This window comes from Ursus arctos, unplaced genomic scaffold (genome assembly GCF_023065955.2).
Source record: "Ursus arctos isolate Adak ecotype North America unplaced genomic scaffold, UrsArc2.0 scaffold_11, whole genome shotgun sequence".
Taxonomy (NCBI): domain Eukaryota; kingdom Metazoa; phylum Chordata; class Mammalia; order Carnivora; family Ursidae; genus Ursus; species Ursus arctos.
This window is the reverse complement of record NW_026622775.1, coordinates 55823992-55840283: the sequence shown is the minus strand read 5'-3', so window position 1 is coordinate 55840283 and position 16292 is coordinate 55823992. Positions and strand designations below refer to the sequence as shown.

General features: G+C 36.0%; 1 protein-coding gene across 6 annotated transcripts in view; it reads right to left on the bottom strand.

The window, feature by feature from the left end:
* Positions 1–16292, bottom strand: part of CLCN3 (chloride voltage-gated channel 3) — a 93038-nt gene that overhangs the window by 55510 nt on the left and 21236 nt on the right. The window contains exon 1 of one of the 6 annotated variants that reach the window (XM_057310179.1): positions 212–584. The exons of 4 other annotated variants lie outside the window; for them this stretch is intronic. In XM_057310179.1, coding sequence (XP_057166162.1) covers positions 212–290 — 79 coding nt within the window. In that variant the 5' untranslated portion in view covers positions 291–584. Of the gene's footprint in view, positions 1–211; positions 585–16292 lie in introns of those variants that run through there. One more of the 6 variants, XM_026485605.4, reaches the window with a different exon arrangement.

Sequence of the window (16292 nt, the reverse complement as noted above, 5' to 3'; positions counted from 1 at the left end):
TGAAGCAGGACTAATCTGCACAGAGAAAACAATCGGGGACGACTACAGAGCCATTCAGAAGGCTCCATTTGCCCCTCACTAACATTCCAGGGCAACGAAACAACATCGTGCAACACTTAAAGGACAATCCAGGATCTGTTTAAACTAGAGAACCGCCCAGCCACATGCAAAACATACCAACAGAGGATTCACAGCAAGGGGATGGTATTACCTCTTTTATGTAATTCCCTCAAGGGAATACAGTCTCCTCCCCCGTCATAAGGCAAATAGGGATCGGAAGAAGCATCCATGATTAGAATTTTTTAAAAGAAGAAGAAAAAGAAAAAGAAAAAGCTCGCTAGCTTAAAAAAACACCGGCATTTCTTCCACCCCTGCTGCAGCAGGCGAGGGAGATGCCATATTTGATGAGGGTTAGAACTGTATGTAGTTCGACTCGCTGAAGCAACTGGGTTCTTCCACAGTGGATGATGTCATCAAAGGGAAATTATTGCAGCCTGGTTGCTAGTGGCTACAATCTAGGAAGGCTTAGAGGCGGAACAGCCTTCTTAATCAGGTCCTGCTACGTATGATGATGACTAAGCTCCAAGTATAACAGACAAAACTGGTTTGAGAATTTTAAAGCACTCACAATACAGCTTCTATAACATCAGTGGCAACTACAGCAAAACAATAAAAACATTCTTTCTTTTCCATTTTAAGATAAATATAAGGGACACAAAGTATTTAATACGGAAATGTGAAAAGGAAATACTGGATGTAGACAATGCCCCCTTTCATTTCTGATGTAGAAAAATGGGAGGAACATACTAGTAAGATTGTATGCTTTTATAATAGAAATGTACTAATTTTTATATATATACCAAAGGCTTCAAGGGATTTGGTTTTAAGAGTCTATTTTTGTAATTATCTGAAAGGTACTACAGACTTCTGTGGATTAAAAAATTTAGTAACTGAACAGTTGCGTAGTGTTTTATCTCGCTAATCCCCTCCAGAAGCCTCTTGTTTCCTTCCTTCAAGGAACTAGCTAGTAAGACATTCTAGTTTTTGAAAATAAAACTTATTAACATACCAAGTGACTTAGCTATTATTTGTGAAACTATGCAAAAGGATTTACTAGATAGGAGATTTTTCTCTCTCTCCTATCTTCCTACTTTTCCTACCTCACAAAGATTTTGTGCTTCAAGAAAAAAAAAAGCTTTTAGTAAAATGTGTCTCAAAGTGTACTCCAACTGACTCTTTGCTAAACATTTTTACGAAATTCAGAAATAAAGTAACTTTTTGTTTCAATCTATCATGGGGAGGGGGGGAGCTGATGCTCATTTGAGTTCACATTTTTACAGTTCCTCTGAGGTGATTTCTCCAGACTAGATTCTCCTGAAATAGCTATGTTGCTGCAGTGCCACTAAATTAAGATGTGTTACTGGTTAGAAGCAATGCCATAGGACTAAGAGTTTCTGTAAAACTTGTTTTCCTAAGTATTGAATGAACCGACCCTAAGGTCCACTCCAAGTCAAGGCATTTGTATGAGAACTGGGGTAGGAGAGGGAAAGAAAGCACTCAAGTGGCAGTAGAGAGTAATTCTATTTGTCTAATACATTATAGTTATTTGGGGTCCTTTTTAAAATCAGGTTAAAGTTTTCTATTTAAAAAAGTTTGAACCTCAGGAGCGCCTGGGTGGCTCGGCCGTTAAGCGTCTGCCTTCGGCTCAGGGAGCGATCCCCGCATTCTGGGATCAAGCCCCACATCAGGCTCCTCCGCTGGGAGCCTGCTTCTTCCTCTCCCACTGCCCCTATTGTGTTCCCTCTCTCACTGGCTGTCTCTCTCTCTGTCAAATAAATAAAATTAAATTAAAAAAAAGAGTTTGAACCTCAGAGAAAGCTAGCCCTTATAAAAGCTCAACTTAGATTTGGGAAAAGGGAATCTAGGAAAGAAATATAGGCTAGATAGAAGACTACAATAGGAATATTCTACCTAATTCTGATTTTGGCTATTAACATTTACTATAAGGCTGTGGGTGGGGTTTTTTTTTTCCCATTTTCTGTATTTTTCAAATTTTGATTTTTTTTTTAAACAAGCAAAGTTTTGACAATGAGCTAACTTTACCAAATTAACTAAATGTAAATGTTTTCCTTTGTGGTCCTTTGGTAATTTCTACTATTATAAGACTTTTAAAAAATATATGCCATATAGCATTCTGAATAACTTAGTTTTTATTATACTATTGTTCCATATTTTTATGTAAAATGAAAATCTATCTAAGTTTCCTTGGTATTTGTAGGCACTCTCTTAACTTGTTTTTCCTGATTTACAACTTAGTCTTAAAGGAAAAAAAAATTAGAGCAGGCTAGCATTAACTAGAGGAGGAAGAATACCTTCCCTATAAAATATACTGACCATATTGCATAAGTAACTTTTGCAACGTAAGTACAAAATTTTGAATTATTTTTAAAGAACAAAACTTCTGTATATGTATATGAGAATATATAATATATAAATTGTATTTGTATAAAGTCTAGAATGAGATACACCAAAGTCTTAATAATCGTTATCACTGAGGAAGAAAAGAGGTAGAAGTGGGGAGGATCATGGTACATTTGGTTTTTACTTTATGTAGTTCCACACTGTTTTAATTTTTAAACAAATAATTACTATTAAAATTTTTAATAATTATTCTCATTCTGTAAAAATAAATCTAAAAGTTAAAAAATTTTTCAAAAGTAAACAAATCTCTCATGCTTAAGGGGTCCATGGCTGCACTTTTGCTTAAAGTAAAAGAATTATTACTCAGGCTAAAGGACTTTAGAATAGGACAAGGTAGATTGGAAGGTGTGGCAAAAGAGGACTTTGACACAGATTAGGTATTATCAGATTAATAAACTGAATTACAGTCAGCACAGGGCTCAAGTGGAAAGAGAACAAAAGACAAATTTAAGAATTTATAGGCACAGGTAGGGGGTTCTGTAGGGGGATGATACTCTGAATAGAACATCTGAAGAACAAAAACACCGAAGTGGCAACACAAGAAAGGACTTAAAAATTCAGAAGGGAAAGATATTTCTATTTCCAAATGCACCCTCGATTCTAACCTCAACTTGATGTGGGATTTCAGATAAACCACAACCTCTTTGAGGTGTATAAATCACGGAGGTGGAATAGATGACTACAGTATTCTAACTACACATATATAACTACAGTATTACAATCTTCAATCTTTAAGTCCCTTCTAACACATATGATCCAAGGAATCTACAACATTAGAAGTACTTAAAAAAAAAAAAAAAAAAGAAATGGGGGCACCTGGATGGCTCAGTTGGTTAAGTGTCTACCTTTAGCTCAGGTCATAGTCTCAGGGTTCTGGGATGGAGCCCCCCTTGAGCCCCATGTGGGGCTCTCTGCTCAGCGGAGAGTCTGCTTCTTCCTCTCCCTCTATCGTGCTCTCTCAAATAAAAATAAATAAAATCTCTAAAAAAAAAAAAAAATGTTTTTTGCCTTTAGACCTAACTACCAATTTACAGGAAGTACAGAAAACAGAGAAATATGTTAAATGACAGCTTAGGAACATAATCAGGAAAACCCAAACTGGGAAACAAATGACCTAATTTCTTCAACAAATACATAGTAAGAAAAAAAAAAGGTAAGGGGGAAACCTATAGAATTAAAGCAAAACAAAAGCCCTAAAAGATATATCAATCTCAAAGTACAAGTTTTTAATGAAACAATTAGAGAAACGTAAAATAAACAAGATATGTGATTTTAAGCAATCATATATTTTAGATGTGATAATAGCCTTTAAAAGAATTCTTATCTTTTAGAGCTACATAATGAAATATATAAATGTACAAGAGCTAAAAAGGGTAAAAACAGATTTTATTCAGGACTATTACAAAAGGGGAAAAGAGATCTCAATACAGAATGTGGTTCAATTCCCGATACAACAAGAAGCAGTGGGAATTTATAGCTAAGGAGAATGGGCTGGGGGTGTTCAGTGGATGGAAAATTACTAAGAGGAAATATGTGGGCTAAGGGGGATTCTGGCTAAACAGATCTAACAGAATTCTTGCTGAAGGCAGCCCAAGGTGATAGGATATCACCAGGAGGATGGTGGGGGCTAAGGAACTCAAGGGTGTTAAGGGTACAGGATTCTGTCTAAACCAACTTGACCAAGATTATTGGCCAAAACTGAGCAATATAAAAACAGACTCCTAAGACCAAAGTTGAGACCCAGTTGGGAAAAGAATCCAGATGAGCCTGACTAAAGTTTGATCAAGGTGAGACTCTATCAGTATAATATCTATCTATCTAAAATGATACGATGCTTCAGATTATTTCAAAATAATAGAAAGAGGTGGAGATGAAACAAAATTAGCCACAAACTGATAATTATTTAAGTGTTGAGAACAAAAAGGTACATAATCTCTTCCCTGTTTGTACATGTTCTAAATTTTCTATAAAAGATATTTTTAAAGAAATGCTTATAAATAAAATCACTTATATGAGATAAACATTAACAAAAAATTACATCCTTTACTCCTCAAACTGAATATATTACTACTAGAAGTGTCAGATTAACTTTAGTTTACATTCCATTAAGTATGGCTGTTTTACATTTGACACACTATGTGACATTAAACTTTAAGTTGCATTGTCAATTCTCCTCCCTGAGCAAAAGCATCAGAGGGGAAAAAAAAGAGGTAGCAAAGCTTTCAAGAAAGACAATCAATTCAAGCTATGCAGTTAGGTGCAAAGTTACTGCAGCATAAAAGAAAGAGGATGTGGAAATTCTTCAGAAATGACAAGCCAGAAAATAAACTGAAAAAACACAGAATGCTTTTGCAATATTCATACCTCACAAACATAAAATGTTTTAGTTCTCAACATGGCTGTCTGGTTACCCAAATAATGTATCTTAAGATTAAAAACATGAAGATAAGTTTCTTTCATAAATATCATACAATGATCATTTTTCAAAATCAGAACCAAAAAACAGCAAAAAAAAAAAAAAAAAAAAAAAAAAAAAAAAAAAAAGAACCAAAATGGCCAGTATTTTTAATACTTTCTAAGCAATTCCTATGCAAGAAAGTTGTCAAGGAGCTGGGTATCAGAGTTGATTAAGCATCCAATTCTTGGTTTCAGCTTAGGTCCTGACCTCAGTGTTGTGGGATCAAGCCCCATGTCAGGCTCCACAGTCAGTACAGTGTCTGCTTGAGATTCTGTCTCCCTTTCCCTCTGCCTCTTCCCCACTCATGTTTCCTCTAAAATGAAAAAATCTTTAAAAAAAATAAATTTGTTGGGGCGCGTGGGTAGCTCAGTCATTAAGTGTCTGCCTTCAGCTCAGGTCATGATCCCAAAGTCCTGGGATTGAGCCCTGCATCAGGCTCCCTGCTCAGCAGGAAGCCTGCTTCTCCCTCTCCCACTCCCCTTGCTTGTGTTCCCTCTCTCTCACTCTCTCTCTCTGTCAAATAAAGAAAAATAAATAATACAAATAAATAAATAAAATTTTTTAAAAAATTTGTCAAATATCCTCATGCATGTACACAAACTGGTACAAAGACTGAGTAAAAGACTATTTTAAGAGTTCTAAGTTTTAGAAATATTGAAATGCAAATATAATATTTATATTAAGTGTAAATACACTAAAATATTCCATTTAAAAGACAAACACTATCTCATTGGATTTTTAAAAGCCAACTATGTAATTATGAGAATATCAGCTAAAAACATACCAATGCAAAAAGGCTGAGAGTAAAAAGATTTAAAAAAATAGAGCATGCAATCCCTAATCCAGAGAAAACTGGGGAGCTATAATGATATCAAAGGGCATTTTAAAGAAAACAGTATAACTGGAAATAAAGAGTCACTTCAAAATAAAAGTAAGGTGGTTCAATTCACCAGGAAGAGGTGAGAGAATGACATGAAATCAAAGTATAAGCAACAATTTACAGAATGACAAGAAGTGGTAGTAGACAAATCTACAAATACAGTGAAAATTGTTAATGCATCACTATCACCTGACAGAAACAAACGGGGAGAAAAATCAGTAGGAAAACTAGAGATTTCAACAGTAGAGTAACACACTTTACATGATGGACATAGAGAAAAGCACTAACCAAAAATTTCACATTGCATACTCGTCTATAGCATAGGTGGAACACTGACAAAAAAAGACTTTTTCCTGGGCCACAGTGCAAGTCTCAAAAAATTTCAACATGTCAATATTACATGATGTCTATTCTTTGACAACAATGCAATAATGTTCTAAATCAACTTAACAACCAGAAATTCCTTATATGTTTGGAAATTATTTTTGAATTATTTTTAATTATTTTAAATCAACTTGAAACAAACAGAAATTCCTCATATGTTTGGATATCTGTAAGTCAAAACAGATACTATTATGGAAGTTAGAAAGTATTTTTAATTTGTGATAACAATAATAAAGGCATATGACATGAAGATAAAAACAATATTGGGAGGGATATTCACAGCTTTAAATGTGTTCACCTGAAAAGAAGCTTAAAATTAAGAAGCTAACCTATTTCTATTTCAATTAGTTATGGGGAAAAAATAGAGCAAAATAAACCCAAAGAAAGTAGAACAAAATATGATCGGAAATTAATTAAGCAGAAAACAAATACAAATTAAAAAAAAAAAAAGGCAACGCTAGTCCACTGAAAGATTGATAAATCACAGTGACACTGATTAATAAGGTGACCCAAAGAGAAGATAAGGAAGGGGAAAAGGAGGGAAGGAGAAGACAATGAGAGCACAAATAACCAGTATCAAGAAGAAAAAGAAGACAAGACTATGGAAACTGCAGGCATTCAAATGACTTTATACCAATAAAATTTTTAAGTAAAGAAGTAAATTTTGAAAAAATACAATTTATCAAATCAATCTAGAAAGAAATAGAAAATCAGAATAGTGCTATAACTACTAAAGATTTTGAAATATAATTTATTTTTTCTTTTTTTTTTTTTTGTTATGTTAGTCACCATACAGTACATCATTAGTTTTTGATGTAGTGTCCCATGATTCATTGTTTACGTATAACACCCAGTGCACCATGGAATATGTGCCCTCCTTAATACCCATCACAGGGCTAGCCCAATCCACCACCCCCCTCCCCTCTGAAACCCTCAGTTTGTTTCCCAGAGTCCACAGTCTCTCATGGTTCATTTCCCCTTCTGATCCCCTCCCCTTCATTTTTCCCTTCTTTCTCCTAATGTCCCCCATGCTATTCCTTATGTTCTACATAAAAGTGAAACCATATGATAATTGTCTTTCTCTGCTTGACTTATTTCACTTAGCATAAAACCCTCCAGTTCCATCCATGTCGATGCAAATGGTGGGTATTCATCCTTTCTGATGGCTGAGTAATATTCCATTATATATATGGACCACATCTCCTTTACCTATTTGTCTGTTGAAGGGCATCTGGGCTCCTTCCACAGTTTGGCTATTGTGGACATTGCTTGTGAAGATTGGGGTGCATGTGCCCCTTCTTTTCACTACCTCTGTATCTTTGGGGTAAATACCCAGTAGTGCAATTGCTGGGTCATAGGGTAGCTCTATTTTTAACTTTTTGAAGAACCTCCACTCTGTTTTCCAAAGTAGCTGTATCAACTTGCTTTCCCACCAACAGTGTAAGTGGGTTCCCCTTTCTCCACATCCTCTCTAACATTTGTTGTTTCCTGCCTTATTAATTTTTGCCATTCTAACTGGTATAAGGTGGTATCTCAATGTGGTTTTGATTTGAATTTCTCTGATGGCTATGATGTTGAATATCTGTTGGCCATTCATATGTCTTCTTTGGAGAAGTGTCTGTTCTTGTCTTCTGCCCATTTTTTGATTTGGTTATTTGTTTTTTGGGTGTTGAGTTTGAGAAGTTCTTTATAGATCTTGGCTACCAGCCCTTTATCTGTAGTGTCATTTGCAAATATCTTCTCCCATTCTGTGGGTTGCCTCTTTGTTTTGTTAACTGTTTCCCTTGTTGTGCAGAAGCTTTTTATCATGATGAAGTCCCAAAAGTTCAATTTCGCTTTTGTTTCCCTTGCCTTTGGAGATGTGTTTTGAAAAGAAGTTGCTGTGGCTGTTGTAGAAGAGGTTACTGCTTAAGTTCTCCTCTAGGATTTGGATGGATTCCTGTCTCACATTGAGGTCTTTCATCCTGGAGTCCATAGAGTTTATCTTTCATCGATTTAGAGTTTATCTTTGTGTAGGGTGTAAGAGAATGGTTGAGGTTCATTCTTCCGTATATAGCTGTCCAATTCTCCCAGGACCATTTATTGAAGAGACTGTGAAATATAATTTAAAACCTTCCTACAAAGAAAATTCTAAGCCTGGAGTTTCAATGGCAAATTCTACCAAAATTTAAGAAGAAATAAAAATGCCAGCCTTTCATAAACCACTCCAGAGACTAGAAAAAGAAGGCATCATCTACAACTCACCTTATGAGGGGAATATAACCTTGATACCAAAATGAGAACAGAATGACAAAGGAAAGCTACCAGCAATCTGTTATGAACAGATGCAAAAATCCTAAATAAAAGTAAACCAAACCCAGCAATTTATATATAAAAGAAAAACCTAAAAAATTACACTACTACTACATCAATGATCAAATTGAGTTTATACAAGGAATGCAAGTTGGTTTAAGCATCTGAAAATCAACTGTTTATTAATAGAAAAAAAGGAGATATAAATCAAATGGTCATCTCAAAAAATGGAAGGAAAATGATAAATTCAATGATGATTCATGACTTTAAATTGTATATTCTTAAATCAACTAGGAATGGATGTAAACCTGTTTAATATGATAAAAGGTAACACAAAAGTCCAGATTAACATCATACTTAATTTTGAAGGTGAATACATAATGGTGAAACTTCAGGATCAGAACAAGACAAAAGACGCTGGCAATCACCATTTCCATTCAACTCTTTACTAGAGGACCTAGCCAGTGCAGTTAAGCAAGAGGGGAAAGGGCAGGGAAAACTATAAAGACTAGGAAGAAACAAAATGGTCACTATTTGCCAATGATATGACTATATTCTTAAAAGACATCACAAATAGGTCATTATAATTAGAGTTATGCAAGGCTGACGAACTTTTAAAAAACAGTATTCAAAAGCTGCATTTCAAAATATGCCAGCAGACAGAATATTAAATTTAAAAATAAAAATAGCATTAAGTACCAACAGCATTATAAAAAATACCTAGAAATGAATGTAACAAATAATGAAGCCAAAGGGCACTAGGAATGACTAAAACTTTATTGGAAGACATTTAAAAAGACTCAAGTACACAGAGAAGTATACCATGTTCAAGAATTAGATTCAAACAGAACTATAGACTCTATTAAATGCCAATCAAAAACCTGAAAGAAGACTTTCTGTTTTGACCTTAGTCTGTACTTTCTGATTAAGTTCTTCTTTCCAGCTTAAGAAAACGACCCAATGGGCAAAGCATCCTGTAATGTGAACTGAAACTACCCCTCAAGCAATAATAACTGCCCTGACACCAGCAAGACCTCACATTTTTTACACCAAGACAATGATCAACCTGACTGACTTTTACAGCCCGAGTTGCATGTACCCATCAACCTCTGTCCCATATTCTCCTTATATAAACCTAGAAGTATTCCCTGCACTTTGGAGACAGTCTGAAACGTTACTCCACTATCTTCCTGGCACTGGCCTCATTGAAATAAACTCCTTTCTTGTTGAACCATCACTTGTCTAGAGGCCTTTGATTCTGTCCGCGGTAAGTGGCCAAACCTGGTCTGTTTGGGACCCCTGGAGCCAGGTGCTCTTGCATCCTTGGGCCCTAGTTACAAACCCAACAGGGTTTTTTATGACAAATTACACTAAAATTTACATAGAAATAAAAAGGCCCAACAATAATCAAGACAATCTTAAAGATAAAGCAGGAGGACTTGCTTTTACCAGATACTGAGGCTGTTTTAATCACAGTAACGTTATAAACAGAATGCTTTTGGCGTACAGCTAAAATAAATAAAACAATCACACAGAATAAAGAGTCAAGAAATAGATCCTTCTACATATGAGCCTTCATATATAGCAGAGGTTGCACTATAGAAAAATGAATAAAATATTATTTTCTTAGTAATTGGCATTAGGACAACTGGCTATCTATATGGAAAAAATTAAATACACCCTAATCCATTCACACACACACACACACACACACACACACACACTCATACACATACCACTAAGGTAATTATAGATAGAATTGTGAAAAGCAAATATAGGTCTTACAAAATAATACAGAAAATATTACATGATCCCAGGGTAGGGAAATTTTTCTTAAGACACAAAGAGCATTAGCCATAAAACTAAAGATTATTACAGAGGACCAAATTACAAGTAAGAATATTTGTTCATAATTTGTCCATTAGGAGAATGCTACAGACTGAATGTTTGTTTGTATCCCACCAAATTTTTATGATGAAAGTTAATCCCCAATGTGATGATATTTGGAGGTGGGACCTTTGGGAGGTGATTAGGTCATGAGGGTGGTCAGGAATGGGATTAGTGCCCTTACAAAGAGACTCCAGAGAGTTATCTCAAGGACACAGCAAAAAAATGGCAGACTATGAACCAGAAGCAACCCCTCCACACCAGACACCGAGTCTGCCAGTGTCTTGCTCTTGGACTTCCCAGCCCCCAAAACTGTAAGAAATAAACTGTGAGCAATACATAAAAATAAAACTGAAAGCCAAGTTTGTCATTTAAGCCACCCAGTCTATAGTATTTTTGTTTTATCAGACCAAATAGACTACAACAGAAAATGAAACAAGACCCACAGAACAGAAAATATTTTTAACAATATGTCCAACAAAAAGCTTGTACATAGAAAATAAAGAACTTTTACAAATGTCTCAGACACATGAACAGAAAAACGGGCAAGTGACTTAAATAGGTACTTCAAAAAAATTTTTTTTAATAGCCAATTAGCATGAAAAAATGCTCAACTCCTTGGTGACCAAGGAAATGCAAATCAAAACCACAATCTGAATCTATTACATAGCCAACAGACGGACAAAATTAAAACTGTGACAATATCAAGAGGTTGGTGAACGTGGAGCAAAGGAAGCTCTCAAACATAGCTCACACGAGTGTAAATGGGAACACCACTAGGGAAAACATAACCTATGCTGCAACAAATTCACTCCAAATGAAATTCATGTGCATATCGACCAGAACGAACGCAAAATAATCAAAGTAGCACTGTTTGTAACCACCAAAAACTGCTGCTAATTCAAAGATCCATCTGTATTAAAACAAACAGGTAAACTATGGTATATTCATAAAAAAGAATAAGATAGTCTAGAGCAACATGGCAACAAACACCTACTGCCTGCAATATAAAAGTTTCTTGAAAATTACATTGCATAAACACAAGCAAGAAATACATACCATATAATTCAATTCATTTAATAATCTGTAATTTTCCAAAACAGGCAGTGCTAAATTATAATTTTAAGGATGTATACTTAGATCACCAAGACATAAAGTAAAGCAAAAAACAAAACGTGACTAGACGAAAAGAAAATGATATTTACCTCCAGGGAAAGGAAAAGGGTTACGATTGTTAAGGTACACACACTCCTGTGTGTACTTCCTACTGAAGTATGATAATGCTTTCTTTTCCTTTCTTTTTAAAGACTTATTTATTTATTTGAGAGAGAGAGGGATAGAGCCAGAGAGCACATGTGTGCACACACATGCCCATGACGGGGAGGAGGGGCAGAGGGAGAGAATCAAGCAGATTCTGCCCTCCCCCCCCTGCAAACCCGAGGCATGCTGGATCTTGCGATCCATGAGATCATGTCCTGAGGTGAAACTAAGAGTAGGATGCTCAACCAGGGGTGCCTGGGTGGCGCAGTCGTTAAGCATCTGCCTTCGGCTCAGGGCGTGATCCCGGCGTTCTGGGATCGAGCCCCACATCGGGCTCCTCTGCTATGAGCCTGCTTCTTCCTCTCCCACTCCCCCTGCCTGTGTTCCCTCTCTTGCTGGCTCTCTCTCTCTCTGTCAAATAAATAAATAAAATCTTTAAAAAAAAAAAAAAAAAAAGGATGTTCAACCAACTGAGCCACCCAGGAACCCCAGTGCTTTTTTTTCTTAACATGGTTATACTGCAAAAGTGCCTGCTTTGTGATAACTTATTAGGCTATATAATTATGCTTTATGCATCTTCCTGGTATATGTTACATTTCACAATTCAAAAGTTTTTGAGTTAGAAATTAATCCTATCTTTAATTCTATTAACACCTAATGTGGATTTATTTATTTTTTTGTTTCCCTACCCTAAACCACTCTAGTCTAATCTTTAGAGTCTCAATCAGTTACAAAACACAAGTTTGTAATTATCTCCATTGACTTTTCTTTGTTCTAAGCACAGCTTCTCCCAAGGAATTTCCTCTAAATGACAGTATTTTGGAACTTATGAATTTACTTCAGCATATGATTTTACAGGCTTAGCTCATAACTCCTGAAAGCTTTTTCAAATAGAATTCTTAATTGAGGGGCGCCTGGGTGGCACAGTGGTTAAGCGTCTGCCTTCGGCTAAGGGCATGATCCCAGCGTTATGGGATCGAGCCCCACATCAGGCTCCTCTGCTATGAGCCTGCTTCTTCCTCTCCCACTCCCCCTGCTTGTGTTCCCTCTCTCGCTGGCTGTCTCTATCCCTGTTGAATAAATAAATAAAATCTTAAAAAAAAAAAAAAAAAAAAGACCTGTTTAACAGGTCTTAACATAAAAAAAAAAAAAAGAATTCTTAATTGGAACCACAACACAAAACATGATTTAACCAACTATTTTCTTGATTCTCCCAAGAACAGTTCATGGGTAATGTTCTACATGCTCAGGAGAAATGTTAATTTATTACTTCATGACATTATGGTGAGAGAGGTAGCATACACACACAAAAATTATTCCTTAATTCAATTTCAGTTAACTTTCTGCAGACTTTTAAAAAAAATTTAATTTTTTGTAGATCAATGACAATAACTGTAGTTGATATGTGAGGTATGAATCATCAGGTTCAATATACTGCAATCAAAACTAAGCCCACTTCTTTCCAATGATTTTTTTAAAAGATTTATTTATTTATTATTTTACAGGGAGAGAGCACATGCATGTGCATGTGTGGGGGTACGGGCAGAGGGAGAGAATCTCAAGCAAACTCCCCCGAGCGCAGACCCCATTGCTGGGCTCAATCCTGCAATCCTGGGGTCATGACCGGAGCCGAAACCAAGAGTCGGACAGTTAACCGACTGAGCCACCCAGGCACCATTTTGTGATGACAGTCAGTATTTGACTGGCTTTCCATTGGTATTTTAGGCTATTTTTATCAAGGTATCACTTTATAATACCAAGTTCTTTTTCTTTGTTCATTAGTAACATCTTCAATTACAAGCACTTCATAAACTTAGTATGGGTTCAGTTTTCCCTAAATGTATTACCTTGCTCTTACACAAATACACAAATTAGGGAAGTCCCTTACTCCACACATATTAGGTAGGTGAAATAGGCTGCTCTGACTGAGTGACCTGGAGATGCAGGTGCAGAAAATGTTTACAAGGCAGTTGCCAACAGAATATAAGGAGTGTCAACTTTATTAAGAACATGACACTGCTTAGAATTATCACATGAACCTTAGAACTATTTATTTCTAAAAATAATTCTGAGTAGACCACTTGAAAGAGTTCTGACCTTTTTCCAATAGATAGCCATTAAATGGTAGTGGTAGTATTTAATTAATTTTAAGAATTTCTAAAAAACTCTTTACCGAGAAGATTCATGATATAACAAATTTGAACATTTTATTTATCTATTTATCCTGGGGAGGGAGGGGGAGGAGCAGAGGGAGAGGGACAACCTGACTCCTCACTGAGCCTGACGTGGGGCTCAATCTCATGACCCTGAGAACACGACCTGAGCTGAAACCAAGAGTTGTACGCTCAACCAACTGAGCCACCAAGGTGCCCCAACAAGTCAAATTTAGAGCCAAGTGCCTCATTACTATAACAATGGCATCGATGTTATCTGTACATGCCAGATAAAACGGTAAGACTAAAATCAACCTGTCATCTACTAAGGACAACATGCACAAACGTAACCTTTAAAATGTTGTGGCAAAGTCAGATCATCCTAACTCAGAATACGTTTCTTGGATTTCTCAGTTCTACCATAACTTTACACTCAGTAATTTCTTTTTGCCTATAAATCCAAATGCAAGGATACTATATTTACTAAAAAAATTACTCCTGGATTACTTTATTAATTTTTTCTACCTGCAGTTGATATCAAAGAACTTCATTATTCTTAGTCATAGAAAACAACCAACTCAACTATCTTAGCAGCATTCAAACTTTTTACCTTAGCAACCTTCAACCATCAAGCACCTAGCATGGTGTCTGGCCCAAAAGGAGACTAATAATTATTTGCTGAAGGGAATATACACAGAATTGAGTCTTGAATAAAATACCAAAATTATCAGTTATCTATGGGTAGTAGGATTATGAAAGATTTTCTTTTACTACCTTATATTTTTATCATTCACATTTCCTACAATAAACACATTTTGCTTTTATTATTTAAAAGTTAACTCTCCCCAACTCATTTTTTTAAATAAACTTTATTTTGGATTAATTTTAGATTTACAAAAAGTTGCAAAGACAGTACAAAGAGGTCCCAAATACCTCCCACTCAGTTTCCTCAACTGTTAACATCTTTTTTTTTTTTTTAAAGATTTTATTTATTTATGTGACAGAGAGACAGCCAGTGAGAGAGGGAACACAGCAGGGGAGTGGGAGAGGCAGAAGCAGGCTCCCAGCGGAGGAGCCCAATGTGGGACTCGATCCCGAAACGCCGGGATCACGCCCTGAGCCGAAGGCAGACGCTTAACGACTGCGCTACCCAGGCGCCCCTCAACTGTTAACATCTTATATTTCCATGGTACATTTGTCTAAACTAAGAAACTGACAATGGTACGTTACTATTAAGTAAACTCCAGACCTTACCTAAATTTTACCAGTATTTCTATTAATGTCCTCTTCCCATTCCAGGTTTCAATCCAGGATACCACAATGTGTTTGTTAACATGTCTCCCTAAACTCCTCTGGCCTATGACAATTTCTCAGTCTTTCCTGATTTTTCATGACCATGACTGGTTAAGTATCCTGCAAAATGTTCCCCCAGTGCAGGTCTGTCTATTGTTTCTCTTGTGGTTAGAGTGGAATTACGGGTCTTTGAAAAGAATTATCACAAAGGTGAAGTGCCCTTCCTGTCATATTTTAGGGGTATGTAATATCCATATGACATCACTGGTGATATTAACCTTCATTACTTGGTTACAGTAGTGTTTGCCAGGTTTCTCCACTGCAAAGTTACCATTTTCCCCTTCTTTTCCTACTCTATTCTTTTGAAGTAAATCACTAGGTCTAGCCTACCCTTAAGGGAGAAGAAGGTAGAAAGTAATCTTCCCCTCCGTGAGGGTGGAATATTTACATAAATTATTTGGAATTCTTCTACAAGGGAGACCAGTCTCTTTTCCTCCATTTATTTATTCATTCAATCATTTACATCAATTTATGTCATTTACATCATATATATGTGTTCATTTATATTTATTTTATACTTTGGTTACAGTCCAATTGTGCACTATTTATTTTGTTGCTCAAATTGTTTCAGTTTTGGCTATTTGGAGCTCTTTCAGGTTAGTTCCTTGGACAATCCCTCATCCTTTTGTGTGTGTGTGTTTTTTTTTTTTTTGACACTTCCTTACTTCCGGTACTACACATAATCTGGTCTCATCTTATGTATTCACTGCCCAGTTCCAGAATCAGCATCTCTCTAAGGCAATCCATTATTAAGTCCTGGAGTTAACCATTTAAGATTTTTGTGAACCCAGGATAATCTATCTGAATGCCATGATGTACTCTGAAAGCTGCACAAAGTGTAAAAAAGTTTAAACTTTGAGCACCCAAGCCAAAATTACCACAAATGACCCTCATACATAATAGCAACACTTCCACCATTTCTTGTACTATATTCTTTTTTTTTTTTTTCCAAAAATGAGCTGAGTTGGGTGGGTAGAACAGATATTTTGCATTCATTTTTCAGATAAGAAAATTGAGATAGAAGTGATGACAATGAGTAATGTCAGGGAGCCAGACATCGATATAGCCAATATCTCCTATTCTGTGCCTCTCAGACAACACCACCACTGTGGTGGGCCCCTGTGCAATTCAGCTGTAACAATAT